The 17,658-nt window shown below is 35.2% G+C and overlaps 3 protein-coding genes across 4 annotated transcripts in view; 2 read left to right on the top strand and 1 right to left on the bottom strand.

Annotated features, from left to right (window-relative positions):
* LOC126752122 (transmembrane protein 65) overlaps window positions 1-10,862 on the top strand; it is a 53,055-nt gene extending 42,193 nt beyond the window's left edge. Inside the window, exons 2-6 of one of the 2 annotated variants that reach the window (XM_050462698.1) lie at window positions 7,605-7,730; window positions 7,931-7,972; window positions 8,031-8,098; window positions 8,313-8,516; window positions 8,587-10,862. In XM_050462698.1, the coding sequence (XP_050318655.1) occupies window positions 7,605-7,730; window positions 7,931-7,972; window positions 8,031-8,098; window positions 8,313-8,516; window positions 8,587-8,697 (551 nt within the window). In that variant the 3' untranslated portion in view covers window positions 8,698-10,862. The remainder of the gene's footprint in view (window positions 1-7,604; window positions 7,731-7,930; window positions 7,973-8,030; window positions 8,099-8,312; window positions 8,517-8,586) is intronic. The other variant, XM_050462699.1, reaches the window with a different exon arrangement.
* A 263-nt stretch (window positions 10,863-11,125) lies between these two features.
* Window positions 11,126-13,876, bottom strand: LOC126752121 (uncharacterized). The gene is made up of 3 exons (XM_050462697.1): window positions 13,046-13,876; window positions 11,495-12,981; window positions 11,126-11,433 (listed from the first exon to the last, which is right to left on the bottom strand). Exons 1-3 carry the CDS (start codon window positions 13,824-13,826, stop codon window positions 11,263-11,265), a joined length of 2,439 nt encoding a protein of 812 aa, XP_050318654.1. The 5' UTR covers window positions 13,827-13,876; the 3' UTR covers window positions 11,126-11,262.
* Window positions 13,877-14,227: 351 nt separating this feature from the next.
* On the top strand, window positions 14,228-17,332 carry LOC126752753 (protein CNPPD1). Its single transcript, XM_050463714.1, has 4 exons — window positions 14,228-14,500; window positions 14,559-14,852; window positions 15,504-15,626; window positions 15,693-17,332. The coding sequence occupies exons 1-4, from the start codon at window positions 14,426-14,428 to the stop codon at window positions 16,578-16,580; spliced, it is 1,380 nt and encodes a 459-aa protein (XP_050319671.1). The 5' UTR covers window positions 14,228-14,425; the 3' UTR covers window positions 16,581-17,332.
* Window positions 17,333-17,658: the final 326 nt, after the last annotated feature.

The raw sequence follows: 17,658 nt of genomic DNA, 5'->3' as shown, positions 1-17,658 counted from the left end.
AATGGCATCTCTTTTATTTCGCTGTAGTTTGAGTAGCAGCTGGATTTATATTTCAATGTTTATATGTCAGCGCTTTTTTAACTTTTCTTGAGTATTCCATTTAGACTACTACTACTACTAGATACAGAGTTTGCAAGTATTTGAAGTACTTTGTCTATCGTTTGGCATTAACTTGTCAATAATAAATATTTGCGCAGGATTACACGTTTGTGAAGTTCAATACTACGAATGGACTTGTGGAACGGATGATAGATTCAGCGAGATACTAATTATCTGTAATTGTAGTGGAAATTTGGGAACGAAATTATACTTCAATGTAATAAATATGTTCTATGCCGGTTAAAAACTCGTATACAAAATATTTGTTGGAGAAAATTTTTGTATATCAAGTAAAGGATGATCCAATTCGATGTTCCCTACTTTTTTAAAGAAAAAACACAGAAATTTCAAATTTATTGGAGATTGCTTATTATCATTCGAAAGAACATTCTATGGCATTTATTTTTGGAAATTATCTCTTTCAAGTGGTGGCCGCGGCTAGGTCTCAGATGGTCCACCCTTTGAGTCCAATATTTCGACGTGTGATGTTTTTTGTTTAATGTTTCGAAGCGGGATTCCACAGACGACTTTACATATACAGGAAAAAGTCTAACGGTGTGATACCACATGATCTTGGTGGCCAATCGACCGGCCAAAAATCTATTGATTGATGCGAAGTGTGGTAAGTGGCGCCTTTTTGTTGAAATAGTCGATTATCGTGGTGCGATAACGGTCGCCATTGACGGTTATGTTCTCACCGGCATCATTTTTGAAGAAATATGGACCGATGACTCCGCCGGCCCACAAACCACACCAAACCGTTTTTTTTTCTGGATGAAATGGCAGCTCTTGAATCTCTTCAGGTTGCTCTTCGTTCCAAATGCGACAATTTCGTTTGCTTACATACCCATTGAGCCATAAATGTCGGATCTTCTTATCTCAATTTTTTTATTTCTAACCAAATTTCGTGCGCGAATGTTTAAAAAAGGTTACGATGATTCAGTTTTATAAAAAAACACATACCTACGGGTGGTACAAAGCCTTCAAAGACGGTCGAGAGATCGTTGAAGGCATACCTCGTTATGGACGACCTCTTCAACTGATAAAAATAAAAAAAAAGTAAAGTGTTAGAGTCCGGACTCGTGAGTCCGTTCCAATGATTTTGATGGATATTTTGAGTATGAAATGCGTTATTGCTCGACTCGTCCCGATAAAGCTGAATTTTTGTCTCTTTGGGCATGCTTGATCGTGCGAGTTCCGATCCTACATTCATAGAGAGCATTATAACTGCCGATAAGATCAACAATCATTAAATGGATGAAAAAAACGAGCTTAAACCATTTTCGATGTCCGTGGTTTGGACCATCATAAACTTGAGAACATCAGTCGAAAACGGCCGGAAGTGGAACGAACAATTCATGGATTTTACATGATGATAGGGCACCATCGCATCGAGCAACTATTGTAAGCGGCAGCACAGCTGCACAAACTTTAACCTGCTTAAGTCTTCTTGATTTTCACGTGGTCTTTAATCCGCAAATATTTTGCGCTGCGCTTGTTTAGCAACTGACCATATTAAGGCCATTTTTGGTCATATTTCGAACCTGAGGATATACATATGTGTACCAGTTGTATGGGGTTTTCAGTATGTTCCATTTGGTGAGCTATGATTCTAGAGCAGGCAATTGCGTTTGCATTTTCCTTAAAGCGGCAGTATAATTACTACTCTCCGCCAGCAATGCACTGTCATGCGCATAGGTTGTCGTCATTATCTAGCCATAGTTAATTACTGGGAGCTCATAAAGAATGTAGAGCACAGATCTGTCCGACAGCTCTGGTCAGGAACGTATCCCGACCGATTATACTAGTATGACATTAGCAGCAGGTACTAAGGTATGGGCAGATGTTCCTTTAAGTTGTATAAAAGAGCATCCGTTAATGACGATAAGATCGAAAAAGTTGAAAAAGGACAGTGCTTAGCTCCAGGGCCAAACGTGCATATGCCAAAGTGCAGTTACTGGTGGGAATAAAAGTTCAGGTAATCCAACGATCTGATGCATGCCAACTCATGCTATTAGCTGAGTAACGAAAACACGTGTTGTCAGCCAAAATCGTAATACTACGCACCGGCTCATCCTATGCGAGCCGTCGATGTCTCTAATTAAAGCGTTGGCATTAGCTCAGGAACCTATTTTTTAGGCAACAATAAAAATTTGTATAGAAGTACTTAAAAAATTGTGTTAGTTTTTATCAATCGGGGTTATATTTGATCTGATGCCAATCATAATGAACGTAAGGTGTGTTACTTGGCTAAAATAACCCTAAATGTAGGCAACATTTTTCGCCATATGTTGGCTAGAGTTAATAATACTGAACATCGGGTAATAGTGAATTAGTTATTACATTCAGCAAATTAAATATGAGCAAGAAAATACAAATATTAAAGGGAAAGTAAATATTTAAGTTGAACAAATTTTAAATTCTCTAAATTAAACACACACATTTCACTTTAGTTTAATTTGTGTACATTGAACTCATTGACCTTGTTAAAAGTGCCAGTGCACTCAAGCGTGTCTATGCTGCAGGCTTTTTATATTCGCATAAAGAAATAATATGTGCCAAGTCGAGAGGCCTGCCTGCATTCATAATGTGTCGACTGCTCACAACCAGTGAATGTACACAGGAAGTAGGCATAATAGGGTGGTCCGTTTTCTGCTTCTGTGAATTAGAACATTAAATGAGACAGCTAAGACAATCACGTGTCAAAAGCTTTTTCTGTGAAAGAATGATGGAGGCTTGACTTTTGGCTTGAGAAAGGTAGACTGAAAGGTATTTATTCTTGTGTAGTCCACACATAACTTACTGGCTATTAACTTCCTCATTTTTAAAGAGCCCTGAGAGCATTTTTTTATCTACTTAAAGTCTAAAATATTTTGCTTTGTAAATACATTTCATATTCTATTTATCAACTCTCGACTTCATAATCTTTCCACCGGCTGTCATGTGCATGCTCTGCACAACTAATGTGCGAGCAACAATAAAGAAAAGCACACATATCAGCTATTTTCCGCTGCTTCATAAGCCCCAACTTGTCATGTGTGAAATGCTTCTTTTTTCCATTTCATTCCCACATTGCGCTGGCAGTTAATTACATTTGTGCTGACTCAGCATAGCTCTGCCACTTCGCCGCCATTTTCCCAGCGCACGCCATTGTGCCACGCCACATTGCAGCACATTTCGCTTCTAAAGTCAGCGCACGGCGCTAAAATCGCGTTTAATTGAATGTTTTCATGTGCAATTATGAGGTGGTGGCAACAAATTATGAGTCCTTTTGACTTCGTCCGTTTAGTGCACGCACTTCGAGCCAAATATGCGCTTTGCTAGTTTACAGTTTAGCGCGTTAAGCGCCACCAAAGTCGATGCGGGTCACGAAATAACATGACACTGCAGCTGGGGTTAATCGGCGTTGAAATTATCCAACCACGCAAATGGGAAATGACGTTGGGGCGATGGAGCGCAGGAGAAGCGAAGGATATGTGGGTGTTTTCGTATTTTTGGTAAAAATTTCATTTCATCGATGATGGTAGTAGGTTCATTGTAGGATAAAACGAATGGGTCAATGATGCTGAGAAGATCAAAAGCCCAAAGGGCGTTGAGAGCTTATGAACTTAATTTTGTTCCAGAAAACATGACTCTAATTTTAGTTGCGCTTAAACTTTTATTTTCCTTCACCGTGCCTCTTTATCACATTCCAAAGACGAATTTATAAAAAACTAAAATTTCGTGTGCTGAATCGTTGCGAATGTTGGAAAAGGCCTACGAGTGGTAAAAAGCCTTCAAATACAGTCCAGAGATCGTTGAAGACATGCCTCGTTCTGGACGACCTTCGACCTCTTCAACTGATGAAAATATTAATAAAGTGAAGATGGTGCTTGAAAATCGTCAGGCAAGTGTTAGAGAAATGGGAAGAGAGCTCGACATCTCTCACGAGTCCGTTCGAATGATTTTGGGTATGAAACGCGATCTTACTCGACTCATCCGAATAAAGCTGAATTTTTTTCAAAAAGAGTACCGTAAACAGGTCTCTTTGGACATACTTGATCGTAGGTATACCGATCCCACATTCACGGAGAGCATTATAACTGCCGGTGAGACATGGATTTATGAGTTTGAAATGCAAATAAGTCAACAATCATCCCTTTTTTCAGTCGATCGAAGAGATAAAACAAAATTCGCTGAAGTCATCCCAAAAAGTGCTTATAAAAATTGTTTCGAGTACTGGAAAAATCGTTGTCATAAGTGTATTACATATGGTGGGGATTACTTGGAAAGTGACAATATACTAAACTGTGATGATTAATTAAATATTAGGTGTTTTAATATATTTACAATTTCGGGGTACTTTTTGGTCACAATGCAGATCTGAACAGCTTAACAGCCTTGTTAGCGCATAAAAAGGATTTTCCTAAACTTCAAAAAGAGAGTTTTTTCATATAAAAAAAATTTATGAAAAGCGATATACCATCTGATCAAAATTGACCCGGAATGACAAAAAGTATATTTTCACAAATTTTATTACAAATCTTCAAAAAATTGGGGAAAAATTTTATCAATTCGGCTTGTTCGCGATGCAGTCCAGGCCGGGTTACATTTAATTAGGTGGCACTTCTAATTAAAATATAATATATGTACATGTGTATATGAAGGCCGAGGACACTTGGTCCGAATTAAGCTTTTCCTTACACTTTGAGAACCAACGAAAATCCAAAGTTCCAATTTTTTTTTCATTTACTATTAAACTCAGCGCATATCTACCTTCTACATCAAAAATTCAATCTTTTTCACATTTAATACTTTTCTTAACATTTAAAATGTATTTCATATTCCTGCTTTCATATTTATGTAAGCCTCAAATTAAATTGTCATATTCAATTCTTTGCAGAGATAACATCCAACAGCCAAATTTTATTATTCTACCCATGCCCACAACCGTTATCTTTATCACTTCTCATTGTCCGACCGACCTTATGTCCGTTCTGGACGCCAACCCTTGGCGCCTTTGCCACCACATTATTATTAATTATTTAAGCCGCCAACCCGTCATTAATTATTTCGTGCTGTTCACAACAATTAATTGCCACAACTGTCGCTTTGTTTATTTATAACGAATGCTATACACAAATAAATATTTATTTATGCAGGCTGGGGTCATGGGCAAGCACACGCCACTTGGCGTTGAAATTAATGTTTAAAGTGAAATTTTCAGTTGGAGTGGATGCAAAAAATGTATATTGCCGCTAAGTGCTTAATACTTTTGAGCTTCAAAAATTAGCCCGACAAAATTGGCGCAAAAACCAAGAAGTGACACCATGGCGTATACGCGACATTCCAGTAATTAGCTTTTTTGCATGTTTTGCACATAAAACACATACATAAATACATATTTATACACATAGATAAAGACATATGTACTTATACACATACATATATATGTATGTACATATATGATTCATAAAATGCTCGACTACATCATTTCAGCGATTCAAATGCAAATTTTCCTCCAGCTGACAGCTGTGCAATTTGTTGCTGAGGCAGCAGACTATGCGCGTATTGTCCGCACTGATTAAGTTGTCTTCATAATAATTTTAGTAGCGCTTGAAAGTGTCGTTTTGCCGCTGTTATGCGCTGGTACGGACTTTCTTTTACTTTGCAGCTTTAGTACTTGTTTATCCATTTCTCTTCCTTTTGTTGACTTTATCAGTTTGGCCGCGTGCTTCAAGGGCAATTTACAGTTCGGTGAGCATATTTCATTTCATTTATCTCGAAAATAATATTTTAGAATCCCGAAAATTCGGGATTTGGAATAGCTTATTAAAATGTTACAAATAAGCATTCTGCATTTTTTATGCAAGATAGAGGAGGGTAATACTCTCGGAATCCCGTGTCAAACATTTTAGGATCCCGATTAAAAAATTAATTTTAAGCTTTAATATTAATCGTCCTCAACTACATTTCGATTTCGTTGTAAGAAAGTTAATATTTTCGGGATCCCGAAATTAATATTTTCGAATCCCGAAAATTCGGGATTGAGAATAGCTTATTAAAATGTTACAAATAAGTATTCTACATTTTTTATGCAAAGAGAGTAATACTCTCGGGATCCCGTGACGAACATTTTAGAATCCCGATTGAAAAGTAACCTTAAGCTTTAATAATAATCGTTCTCAACTACATACGAACGTTTCAATTTCGTTGCAAGAAGTATTACCTTTCGGCATCAAGAAACTAATATTTTAGAATCCCGAAAATTCGGCCATAGGAAATGATATAAAACTTTATATTAAACGTTTTCAATTAAGCCTTCTTCATTTTTTATTGTGACGAGAGTAAACTTTCGAGAAACTTTAATATTACAGAGTACCGAAATTTCGGGATAAATGAAAAAAAGGAATACACTCTGGATCGGGAGATTAATATTACAGAATCCCGAAATTTCGAGCTATGCCCGAAGGTCCTATAAGTAAATTCTCCTGCAGCCAGTAGTCGACCCGCCAATTTTGCTGCGCAGCTTTCAGGGAAGAGGTCTATAGGTGGTAGGTTTAGTACCAGTTCAAGAGCTGCCGTTGGATTTGGTCTTAAAGCTCTCATTATGCACAGTGCAGCGAGCCTCTGAACCCTTTCCATTGGCTTCCATTAGGTTGATTTCCGTACGACTGTCCATCATACTACTACCGTAGAGCAGAATTGGTCAAACAATAGTTATGTAGCACCAGTGCATGAGAGAGGTAGAGAGCCACCAGGGTGTGCTGGCTTTCCTCACTCTTTCTTCCACATTGTGCTTCCACAGCAGTTTGCTTTTCAGACCACCCCAAGGTACTTGGTCCGGTCTTTGAGAGAAAGTTGTGTTCCATTTATAGAAGAGAACCTCCATAGAGGAATTTTGTGCTTTCTTGTGAACACAAGCCGTTCCGTTTTCTCCGAGTACAACCCCAGACCCGCTTGTGATGCCCCCTTGGAGAGTTCCTCTACAGACTTCCTTATATGTATAAATATAATTTTAAAATAACCGTATATCAGGAAAACTTAACCTCATTTAAATGCTCTATTTATAACAATATATCCTGCCATATCCATATTTATTTTATAATTTGTAAGTATTACTATCTTTCTTCTAGCATATGAAAACGTCTACCAGCCAAACATTTCCATCAACTTATACATTTTCCTTCTACAAATACAATTTTACGCTTTCTATTATTTCAATTTATTTTAATTAATTTTATTTTTCCTCCCTTTCAACTTTTATGAATGGATACCTTTGTGCACAAACAAACACAATCACAATACGATCATTATTTTAATAACGACAACATCAACAACACCAAAAACTAAATCGATTTGCCTTATCCTGCTGCCGTTGATGACAACTTGGCTGACAATACAATAACGACAACACAAATGAAATAATTTGATTAAACTTCAAAATGAACGTAACAAACACACGCACGCGTTTCTCCTCCACGCACACACCCACACACCGCATGGCATACTTGAACCATTTACAGGCAAACTTGCAGCAACACAATGGCGCACACGCTTCGGCCGCCCCTCGCAGGTGCCGCGACTGGGCGAAGTTGATCCCACAGGCCGTTATTGCGCCTTTCCTGAGGATTGGCTTAAACAAAGAGCGGGTAAAAATCACAAAGAAAACTAACCATAACACATAAGCCGCGCACTAACACACGTTTCGTTTGAATTTTTGCAAAAATTTTAGTTAAATTTGAAATGTTTTCTTAAAATTTTTGAAAAAATCTTTCAAAGTTTTATATCACTCTTTTTTATTTTAATTAATAATTCTTGCATTTTACTTCACTGTATTTCACTAATTTAGCGGCCAAGGCTCCACCTCCCACAATGGCAGATTTGCGGCGAAGTGAGTATTTGTTGTTCTTTTATTTTGAAAATTCACTCATATTTTCATATCTTTACAGTTTGCATAGTGAACGCGGTGCCATTCATCGCTTTTGGCTTTCTGGACAATTTCGTCATGATAGTTGCGGTAAATATGTTTTACTTGATCATTTTCTTTACCAAATGTCAAACAAAAATAATAATAGTTTTCTGCATGGAAATAATAATATATTTTTTGAGCATAAAAATACTTCGTGTGTTTTAGTGGCAGAAAATATTCTCAAAATATTCTCAAATGATCTTACTCACGCAATATTTTTCCTCCACTTCATAATTATTCCACTGAATTCTCTCATATGCAGGGCGACTCAATCGAAAGCATATTTGGCGCCTTCATGTGCATCTCAACGATGGCCGCCGCTGGTCTCGGCAACACGGTGAGCGACATACTCGGCATCGGTTCGGCGTACTATGTGGAACGTGGTTGCGAAATGATGGGCTTCCGCCTACCCGACTTGACGCCAGTTCAAATGGAAATGAAATCCAGTCGGCACTCAGCCAATTTGGTAAGAAAAATCGTTAAAGTGTCACAAAGTGCTTCAAAATTTTTACTTTTCATATTTTTCTTTTTTTTAGGGTCGCATTGTTGGCATAACAATTGGTTGTCTCTTAGGTATGGTTCCTCTGCTCTTTATGAAGAAGAAAGATCCAAGTGAAGTTGCGGCTGCAAAACCCGAAAACTGTTAAGGCTCCAAATTCTTCGCTTACATTTTTTTTAATTTCCGTTCCAAAATTATATTAAGTTTAAATATACATACGTATGTATATATATGTAGATATGTGCTTTATTATTTTCGCATAAAATTGATATAAGATGATTTTTTTTTAAATAATTTTAAAGGTTAGAATTGATTTTAGCAATTGGTGTGACTCAGGCTCAGATGCAATAAATGGAAGAAGACTACACATACATATGTCACAAGTACATACATATTGTACATATATATTTAATTATGTCAACGAAAAATAGTTCAATAACATGAAAATACTGATTTTTTCTTTAATAATTTGTATGCATAGTAAATGTATGTACATATATGGTATATGTATTTAGGTGTATGATTTTTTACGATTATTTTGTGCGATTGACTTTCTTTCTAATATGTATATTTTTTTTAACAATTTTGTTTTCAAATTTTAAGCGAAAATATATGTGTTATTTTTAAGAAGTATTCTATATTCGCCTTTTTTATTTTTCTTTGATTAGTAGGTAAGCTCGTATTTTATTAAAATACATTTATTTGGTTTTTTGACAGTTGCTTTTGTTTTTTTTTTATTGTATTTTGTTACCATATTCTATCCTTCCTTGGTTAACCCCACTTTTTCGCTTTTAAATTAAAGCAAAACGAACTTTACTGCTTCTCTCTGATATAAAGAACAAAATCTTCTCACAAAAACCTTTAAAAGTTCGTAGCCATACTAAAACGTCAGGTATCATGGAATGATACTTCAAGAGTTATATCACTTTTGATTTAGAATAGATCGATCTGGCTGCACTTCGAGTATCATGGCATGATATTTAAAGAGGTATATCACTTCTGTTTTTGAATATATCAATCTGGCTATACTTGTCTTTATGTCTAAGCATATGAAATTCACACTAACGACGTGACTCAAAAATCACAAATTCTCCGGCACATTTCAACCTTCTCATTTAATAACTCATTTGCCAATTAACTATTCAATCAACTAACTATATGCCTTACACTAATCACACGTGTACCTTCAACTTATGTATCGCTTTTTTAGAAAAATAAATTTAACACTAATTAAAATGTGTATTATCTACCGAAAGTATTAACTAAATTGTTGTATACAGCCAGAAAAAAGGGCTTAAGCCTGGCTAAAAAAATATATATATACTTATAAGTAAAAAAAATAAAATAGTATATACTATCCTAGAGCAAGATATGCTAAATATAGAGAAATATTTAGAAACCATTAAAAAATTCACTCAAAAGTATTAGTTTTAAGCACTTGGAAAGTTCTAGTTTATTAAACTTACTTAACTAAGAGCAAAATCTATTTATTTTCTGTCTTCCAAACATATAATATATTATTAGTTATAGTGCACAGTAAGCAATTTAAATTTTATAGGTTAAGACTAGTTTCAACTTGCAGATTCTTAGAATTGTGCTAAAAATTGCTTTGTTGTAGTTGGAATGCGTTAAAATTTCGGCTGTTGTCTAATAAATCTTCTTCATAGAAAAATGATATTCTAGTAATTCTTGTCTTTGACACTTGTTAAGGTTATAATAGAATTCTAAATAAAATAAAAGTCAAAAAGATTTGAAAACTGCCAACTGTATAGCTTAAAGTGGAAACAATTCTCAAACAAACATGAAAATGTATACCTAAAACCTGCCCTTTATTAATTAATAGGGAACTTAAGTCAGCCCGTCCTAATTAATATTTCAGTACAGCTTCAAATGTAAATTTCACACTCAATACTTGCATATACTATATGTGTGTATTTATTTAATAATACGAAAATATATACAAATAAAATTTAGAATTGCTCAAATGCAGTATTATCCAAACATGGGAAAGCAAGTACCAAGAAATTAAAAGACACCAATCATTGAGGTTAGAAATCTGAAGTAAGCAATAGCCGAATATAAAATTATATAACAGGTAGTGCGTATGTTACTTTAGTAGAAATATTAAATTGAGCTTTATAAATGGCAAAAAAACCATAATAAATTTAATAAACTGTTAGTTTATGTGTATACAAGTAGTGAACAGCAAAAATTCAAAACCCAAAAAACATGATAGAAAACAGGCTTGAATTTAGTAGTGAAAAAAGTAGTTAAAATAATTCAAAAATAAAATGTGTGCATACAAAAAAAGAATTAAGAAATATTTCATTTCATTTTACTCGTAGGAATGTCAGGCATACCCCTTAACTATAAGCAAGTACAATTTGACAGACATACCCCTTAAATCTACTTATACAAACCAAATTACAAAATTAACACTCACTTTCGATTGTTTTCGCAGCAAAAATTATAATTATATTTATAATTTACATGCATACTCTTAAAGCCACATGTTTATGCTAACATAATAACTGCTGAATAAAAATGTAAAAAATTTACAAAAACTTACATAATAATTAGAATTTTATAGCAGTAGCTGTCTGCTTAATTATTATTATTTTTATTTTTATTTAGGAAGGTATGTAGCTTACTACAAAAACTATAATCAGAACACGAGATGGAATAGGTAACAGTTACTTTGCTGTGCTCACTATCAGCTGTATAGTTTGTGAAAATCCTGACGCAGTTTAGAATAGATGTTTTTCAACTGCTGCAGCTCCATCGAATATGCAGCTGCGCCGCTATCATTGCTTGTCATGCTCTCATCATGCGCGGACGCTTGCAGAAGCGCATTTGTGCATTGCGTTAATTCACATTGAAGTTGCTGAAAGTCGAAATATGTATGTATAAATAATTTCAGAGAGGTATTTAGAATAAATGTTTACCATAAGACTTTGTCGTCTTTCGCTGGCATCAACTTCATCACGATTCGCTAGCAATTCTGGCATGTTATTTAACAAATGAAGCTTGAGATAACATAATGCTACTGGATCCATACTTTCCAAAATTATATACTTCTCTGCGGGCATATGTGTAATTTTGATGGCTGTTGACATAAAGTAACATTCAATGCTTTGTGCTACCACATTAGGCACATTGACGCACTTGGCAATACTGTTGAAAGGACAAGTGGAGGGCAGGTGCAAGGTATGTTTCAATATATGCTCTCCTTGCTGTGCTTCATCCACTTTTGCTTTTTTGTCTTTTTTCCGCATTTGATTAAGGAAATTCGCTATTAACTTTTGAATATCATAGTTGTTGCAAATAGTCACACAACGTTTATAGCTAGTAAAGAGTTCAGCATAAGTAGCAACATTTATTTCCAAATCAATGGGCAACGACACCGCCACAAAATCGGCCTCCAAGCACACAAGCGTGTACAATTTGATCTCAAACTCTGCTAGCAGCGTCTTTTCAGTCCGCTTTAAGGGTATTACAATGCATAATTGCTGCTCTAGTAGCGTATTGGGTATGTGTAGCATATAGCTCTCACTGCAGTCAACATTTATAAATAAATGCCAAAGGCTGTCACCGCCGTGCAATACATCGTCCTTGTTGATTTGCATATATATAAGTGCCACATAACTGTCATGATGTAGTTGGTAATAATTATTTGCATACATTATAATCACATCTGGCTGGAATGCCGTTGGCAATTGCACACTGTAAACCAGACGCGCTTTCGCGATGTACCGATATAGGTGACGATTTGAGGCAACGGCAAGCAATTGTTGCTTTACACATTCTTGTTCAACAGCTGCATGCATTTGTTTCGGTAACTGTGTCAATTCGTCTACTAGTTCCCCGCGTGCGAGTAGACGCGACAATCGAGCTGGTGTCAACTCGTACAGCTTTTGAAAATTCTCATATTCCGTATTTATCGCTTCCGAAAAGCTTCCACTTACATTGGACGCTTTGGCGTTGACTGTTGGTTCAAAAGTAATTTTATAAAATATATTATTGCAACTTAAACAAATCAACTGTCGCTGAGTCTCTACCCAAGTACATGCTACCATGCCAGGTATGACTTTGTAGGTCTCTTGCACACGACAACAGTCCGTTTCGGCATTATAGCTGAAATGCAGTTGTGCCACCTGTTCTTCGTCTGTAAAGTAGAAGCAGCGTGTGCTGGCTGCATACACTTGGTGACTATATTGTGAACCAGTGTGATGTTGCATGCGTCGCAAGCCACAAATTATCCGTGAATAATACCAGATATCAATGGTACCACATTGCAGAAAAATAAGACAGCGTTGCTCAACACAGTCTATTTGCACAGAATCAACATTGGTAGCGTAAGTACAGAGCAACTGTATGTTATATTCGCAACTAGTATTTTTATCATTATCATCGTCATTATGCTCGGCTGGGGCTAAAACAAAATAAAACATTATCGATCAAATATTAATCGCTTTCCAATGCGTCATAACAAGTACCTACAATCAATGCAAATACGTTACTGGATACCGTAAATATGTGTAGCCATTGTCCGACTTCTAAATCTACTTCCTCCATAAGTACACACTTTAGAAAATTTAAATTATCTTCCGTAACTTGTTGAGATACTAGTGTGTAACGTTCATCCTCCCATGAACAGTTGAATATATTTCTGTCATCAAATGTAATATCACAACGCTGCAATAATGCGGGTGCATTACGTCCTATGTCTGGCACATCTCGATACATCTCTAACACAAGCGCCTTCTCTGTTGCTAGATAACGTATGCAACTAAATCCCGTTGGTGGCGCCAAAGCCATGCAACGCACTCCACCGCCAGTGTCATTGAGCCAGTCAACTGCATGCATAGATTTCACTGAACTGAAATAGTATACATGTCCACTTCGCATAAGCAGCAAGGCATTCAATTCGAGTATGAACATGTCGTTTACTATTTCTCCTGAAGGCATTGGCAAACGTACTTTTGTCAAACTAATTTTCTTCGTTCGCTTTGAGCGTTTGAATACAAAATTTAGCAGATATTCTTCATTCCACGTTACAAATACTGTTTTCCCAGCATCGGTGCCGTGATTTGTAAAACCAAGTGGCTGGAAGAGCGTGTCATCATCTATAGACCAAAGTAGTTTCTCGAATTCTTTATCTTCCTTTTCATCAGAAACATATTCACTCTGTTCATCTATGTCCATCGCTTCCACGGGATCCAAGGTAGTTACCGACATTGATGTGCTCCCACATGTTGGCACTTTAAAATCACTCATAACTTAAAGAACTTTGGAATATCTTCAGACGTAATTTGAAATCGTACATTTGTTTACTAATTTTCGCGGTAGGTCGAGAAATGTCAAAATTCCCTATGTCTGAATTAACAACAACAATTTTAGTTCGACCACATTCTGAATAAATTTCTTTTTGGAATAGATTAGAATACAGTGGATTAGATCGATTTACAGATTTACATAAAATTACTTATGTGTACTAAAAACAAATTAAAGCATTGTTTTGGTCTTATAAATTCATATTAAATACACATATTTAAATAAAAACAATTTTTTAAAATTCGCATTGCACTTTGTGCAACCCTGGCAGAACCAACGAATTTTACAAACATTTCCGAACCATTCCGCTGAATCAAGGCATGTGAAACGAAATAAGTCATTCACAATCGTGTAGAATTTAACACACGGTGTTGTGAAAGTTTTTTGTTTTGATTTGTAAAGCATTATCTGTAAAATAATTCAACTTTGACTTCATTTTTTGCATTAAATTTTTTGTTTGTTAATTGGTACGCACAAATTTGTAGTGTAATTTTGTATCAAACAAAATACGAGAACTATCATTATTAAACGGCGTAGTAAAAATGGCTTTTGGGCGTAGCGCCAGAAAGCGCAAAGACAATGGTGGCTCACACTCCACTACCACAAAGGCGAGTCAGGTAAAAAATGCAAATTAGTGACATGTTTGAGTAAGATTATAAAGGTTCGAATTTGCAGGTGATGCCTCATGGCGAATACATTGATCGTATACGGAAATCACTTTACTTCGGTGATGATACACTCGACGAGGAAATGGAAATGTCCCGTCCACTCGCCGAATATGCTTCCGAATTATTTTCCGCACCTCATAAGGGGCACTCTCTAAAACGTTTGACTAAAGTTGCTGCTGGTAGTGTACATGCTTCTCCCTGTTCACTCATAATGGCTTTAATATATTTGGATCGTTTGAATGTGGCTGATCCTATGTACGTACTGCGCATAACACCACAAGAGCTTTTTATTGTATCAATGGTAAGAACATATATTCAAAAGCAATGGGTTGAGAAGTTTTTGTTTTTAAACTGATGGTGTGAGTCATTACGCAAGACATGTTGACAACCTGTTGAGGAGCCGCAATGTCTACTTTGTTATTGCAACAAGATTCCCCAACTTTCAGATTATTTTGTTTCTTTTCATTTGTTCCTTTAAAAATTTATATACATGTATATGTATAAATTTATAAGCTGAAGGTCATTTTGAAAAAAATCCTAACCACATTCAAAATATCAGTATAACACTCACATTTTATAATTTATAAACTGATGTTAGTTGATTTCTTTAACGATAAACCGCTTGACAACATATTCTTATCAAATTTATAAATTGAACGCGCTTATAAAAATATTTTTTTTTGTGTTTATGTCATTAAAATTGATAGGCTGAAAAACAAAACTGATAAACTAATTGGAATATGCATATTTATGGTTATTTTTAGAGCGGTGTTATCTGTTTTGCATTTTTTAATTATTTTCTTATTTTTGGTTGTCGCTTTTGTTTAGTTTATCATAAAAATATTCTTGGTTAGATTTATTTATGGGATACATGACACGTATTATTGTAGTTGTAATCTAGATATCTTTATAACCTATGAAGTATCATTATATATTTACTTATAACCTACAGATGATTTCGACAAAATTCTATGCTGGTCATGATGAGGAAATCTATTTGAGTGATTGGGCTGAAGATGGGCATATGACTGAGAAAAGACTGAAGAAATTAGAGTTGGAATTTTTGTGTGCTATAGTAAGTATAAATAACTGTTATATGTAAGGTATGTATTCTTAAAAAAATTTTCATTGCCACAAATAGGAATGGAATATTTACATATCGAATGAGGAGTTCTTCAATAAATTGAGTAGCATTGAGAAGCATCTCGCACGGCGTGAAGGATTGCGGCGTGGTTGGCTGACATACACTGAATTAAGACAAATGTTACCATCGTTTACATTGGCGAAATTCATACTAAATAATATTGCTGTAATGGCTATCAGTTATGCGGCAAGTGTTATAACTATAGCCGGTGCCTTCTTTGTGGCTAGCCAAATTCCTGGAACTTCATTATATCGCAAGGCTGTGTCTACAGTAGTGAGTGATGATATTATAGTACAACAGCCACCACCACCCATTGTTGATTATGCTACTACACAATTAAATGCTCAACAACGTCAAAGGCGCACTAATAAAACAGAAATGACAACAACGTCAACAGATCTACAAGCCACAGCTCTAGATAGTGAAAACGTATTCAATGCTTCATGCTCAGCTTTAAATGTGGAAGAAGAACTTTTGAAGTTGGAGTGCCAGTATAGGTTGGAAGCACAACGTGAGGCTGTACGTCAACGTCAACATGAAATTGAGAGTGCCACACGCCTGACATTGCCCGATGCAACGCAACACATCGTGAGTGGAAACAAGAAATCGAAGAATGCTTGGTATACGATACATTTTGGTAATTGGTTCGCTTTTAAAGAAGAATATCCGGAGCATAGTGTTAGTGCTTGGTTACGATTACTAGAGGAATTGGATGAAAGAGACTACACGCCCGAAAAAATAGAAAAGAAACTATATGAAAGTCGCTATCCCGTTTTGAGAGACTGGAACGCCGGAAACTATACATCTGTATTCTGGCATATTATCAGTGGAGCCACTCAAATAACTTACATGCGCTTTCCATTAGCTTGGTTTAAATTTGCTTAGCTTATGCAGATAGTCCTTGCAAATATGGAACTAAATATATTAAAGGACGCATCAGCAAGGGTAATATTATATGTACATATGCTATATTTTTGCGTTTGTTTTAAATGAATTCAACTTTCTGTTAGATAGACAAGCGAAATTTTTATATATACAATGTAATTGCAATCGATTATTGAATTAATTTGAGTTCAAATTATCATTTTATTAACACTATGCATATAACTACAATAATGCACTTAATTTTACTTAGTTAAAAAAAATATACATGAATATTTATAAAGACGATTGTTTGACATGTTGCACATTCAAACATATTGTCATCACTAATAATTTTAACAATACATGAAATATTCCTTATTTGCGCCTTTTATTGCTATTACCACCTAATTATTTTAACCAAGCAAGAAAGAGCTTAGCCTTAGACATTGAAAGCCTATGGATCTAAACCGAAATAAAAACTTATGCATAAAAAATCGAAAATGCAAAAAAATATATATATTAATTAGGATTTACTAATTGAAGTAATTTATACTAACTGATTAACAACGTGTAAAGAAGTAAAATTTCACATTTTACTGCATACAAGATTGCACAAACTATAATACTTACATATATCTCTATAGTATAAAATCATGGTTGAAGCTAAATAATTTTAATATTATGCTGAAGTAGAGAGTGAATTGAATAGCAATCAGCGATTATAATGTTATTACAAGTCATGCATATATTTTAATAAAACAGCAGAAACACGAGATTTCGTTTTTTTCATTATTGCGTAAGTAGAACACTTATACAGATATTCAGTTACAGAATATTCATTTCAAACATAATTATTTGTAAAAAGGGTACATTGAAACAGATACAATGTTCGGCTTGCTCATTTACATTGTTCCAGAAGGTTACACAAGATTTTGATTTATAAATTTAATCCATGAAATATACCTATATTCATACATTATAAAAAGTATCTCCTAAACTTTTTTAAATTTTTAAATATTTTTAATAAATAATTTCAAATATATGCGTGCTTACCTCGCAATTGTGTGCGTTTTCAGTAATAGCTGAAGCAGCAGCCATT

The sequence above is a fragment of the Bactrocera neohumeralis genome, chromosome 3, assembly GCF_024586455.1.
Source record: "Bactrocera neohumeralis isolate Rockhampton chromosome 3, APGP_CSIRO_Bneo_wtdbg2-racon-allhic-juicebox.fasta_v2, whole genome shotgun sequence".
Lineage (NCBI taxonomy): Eukaryota > Metazoa > Arthropoda > Insecta > Diptera > Tephritidae > Bactrocera > Bactrocera neohumeralis.
Note: the sequence above shows the minus strand (reverse complement) of the source record. Positions and strands in the feature narration are given on the sequence as shown.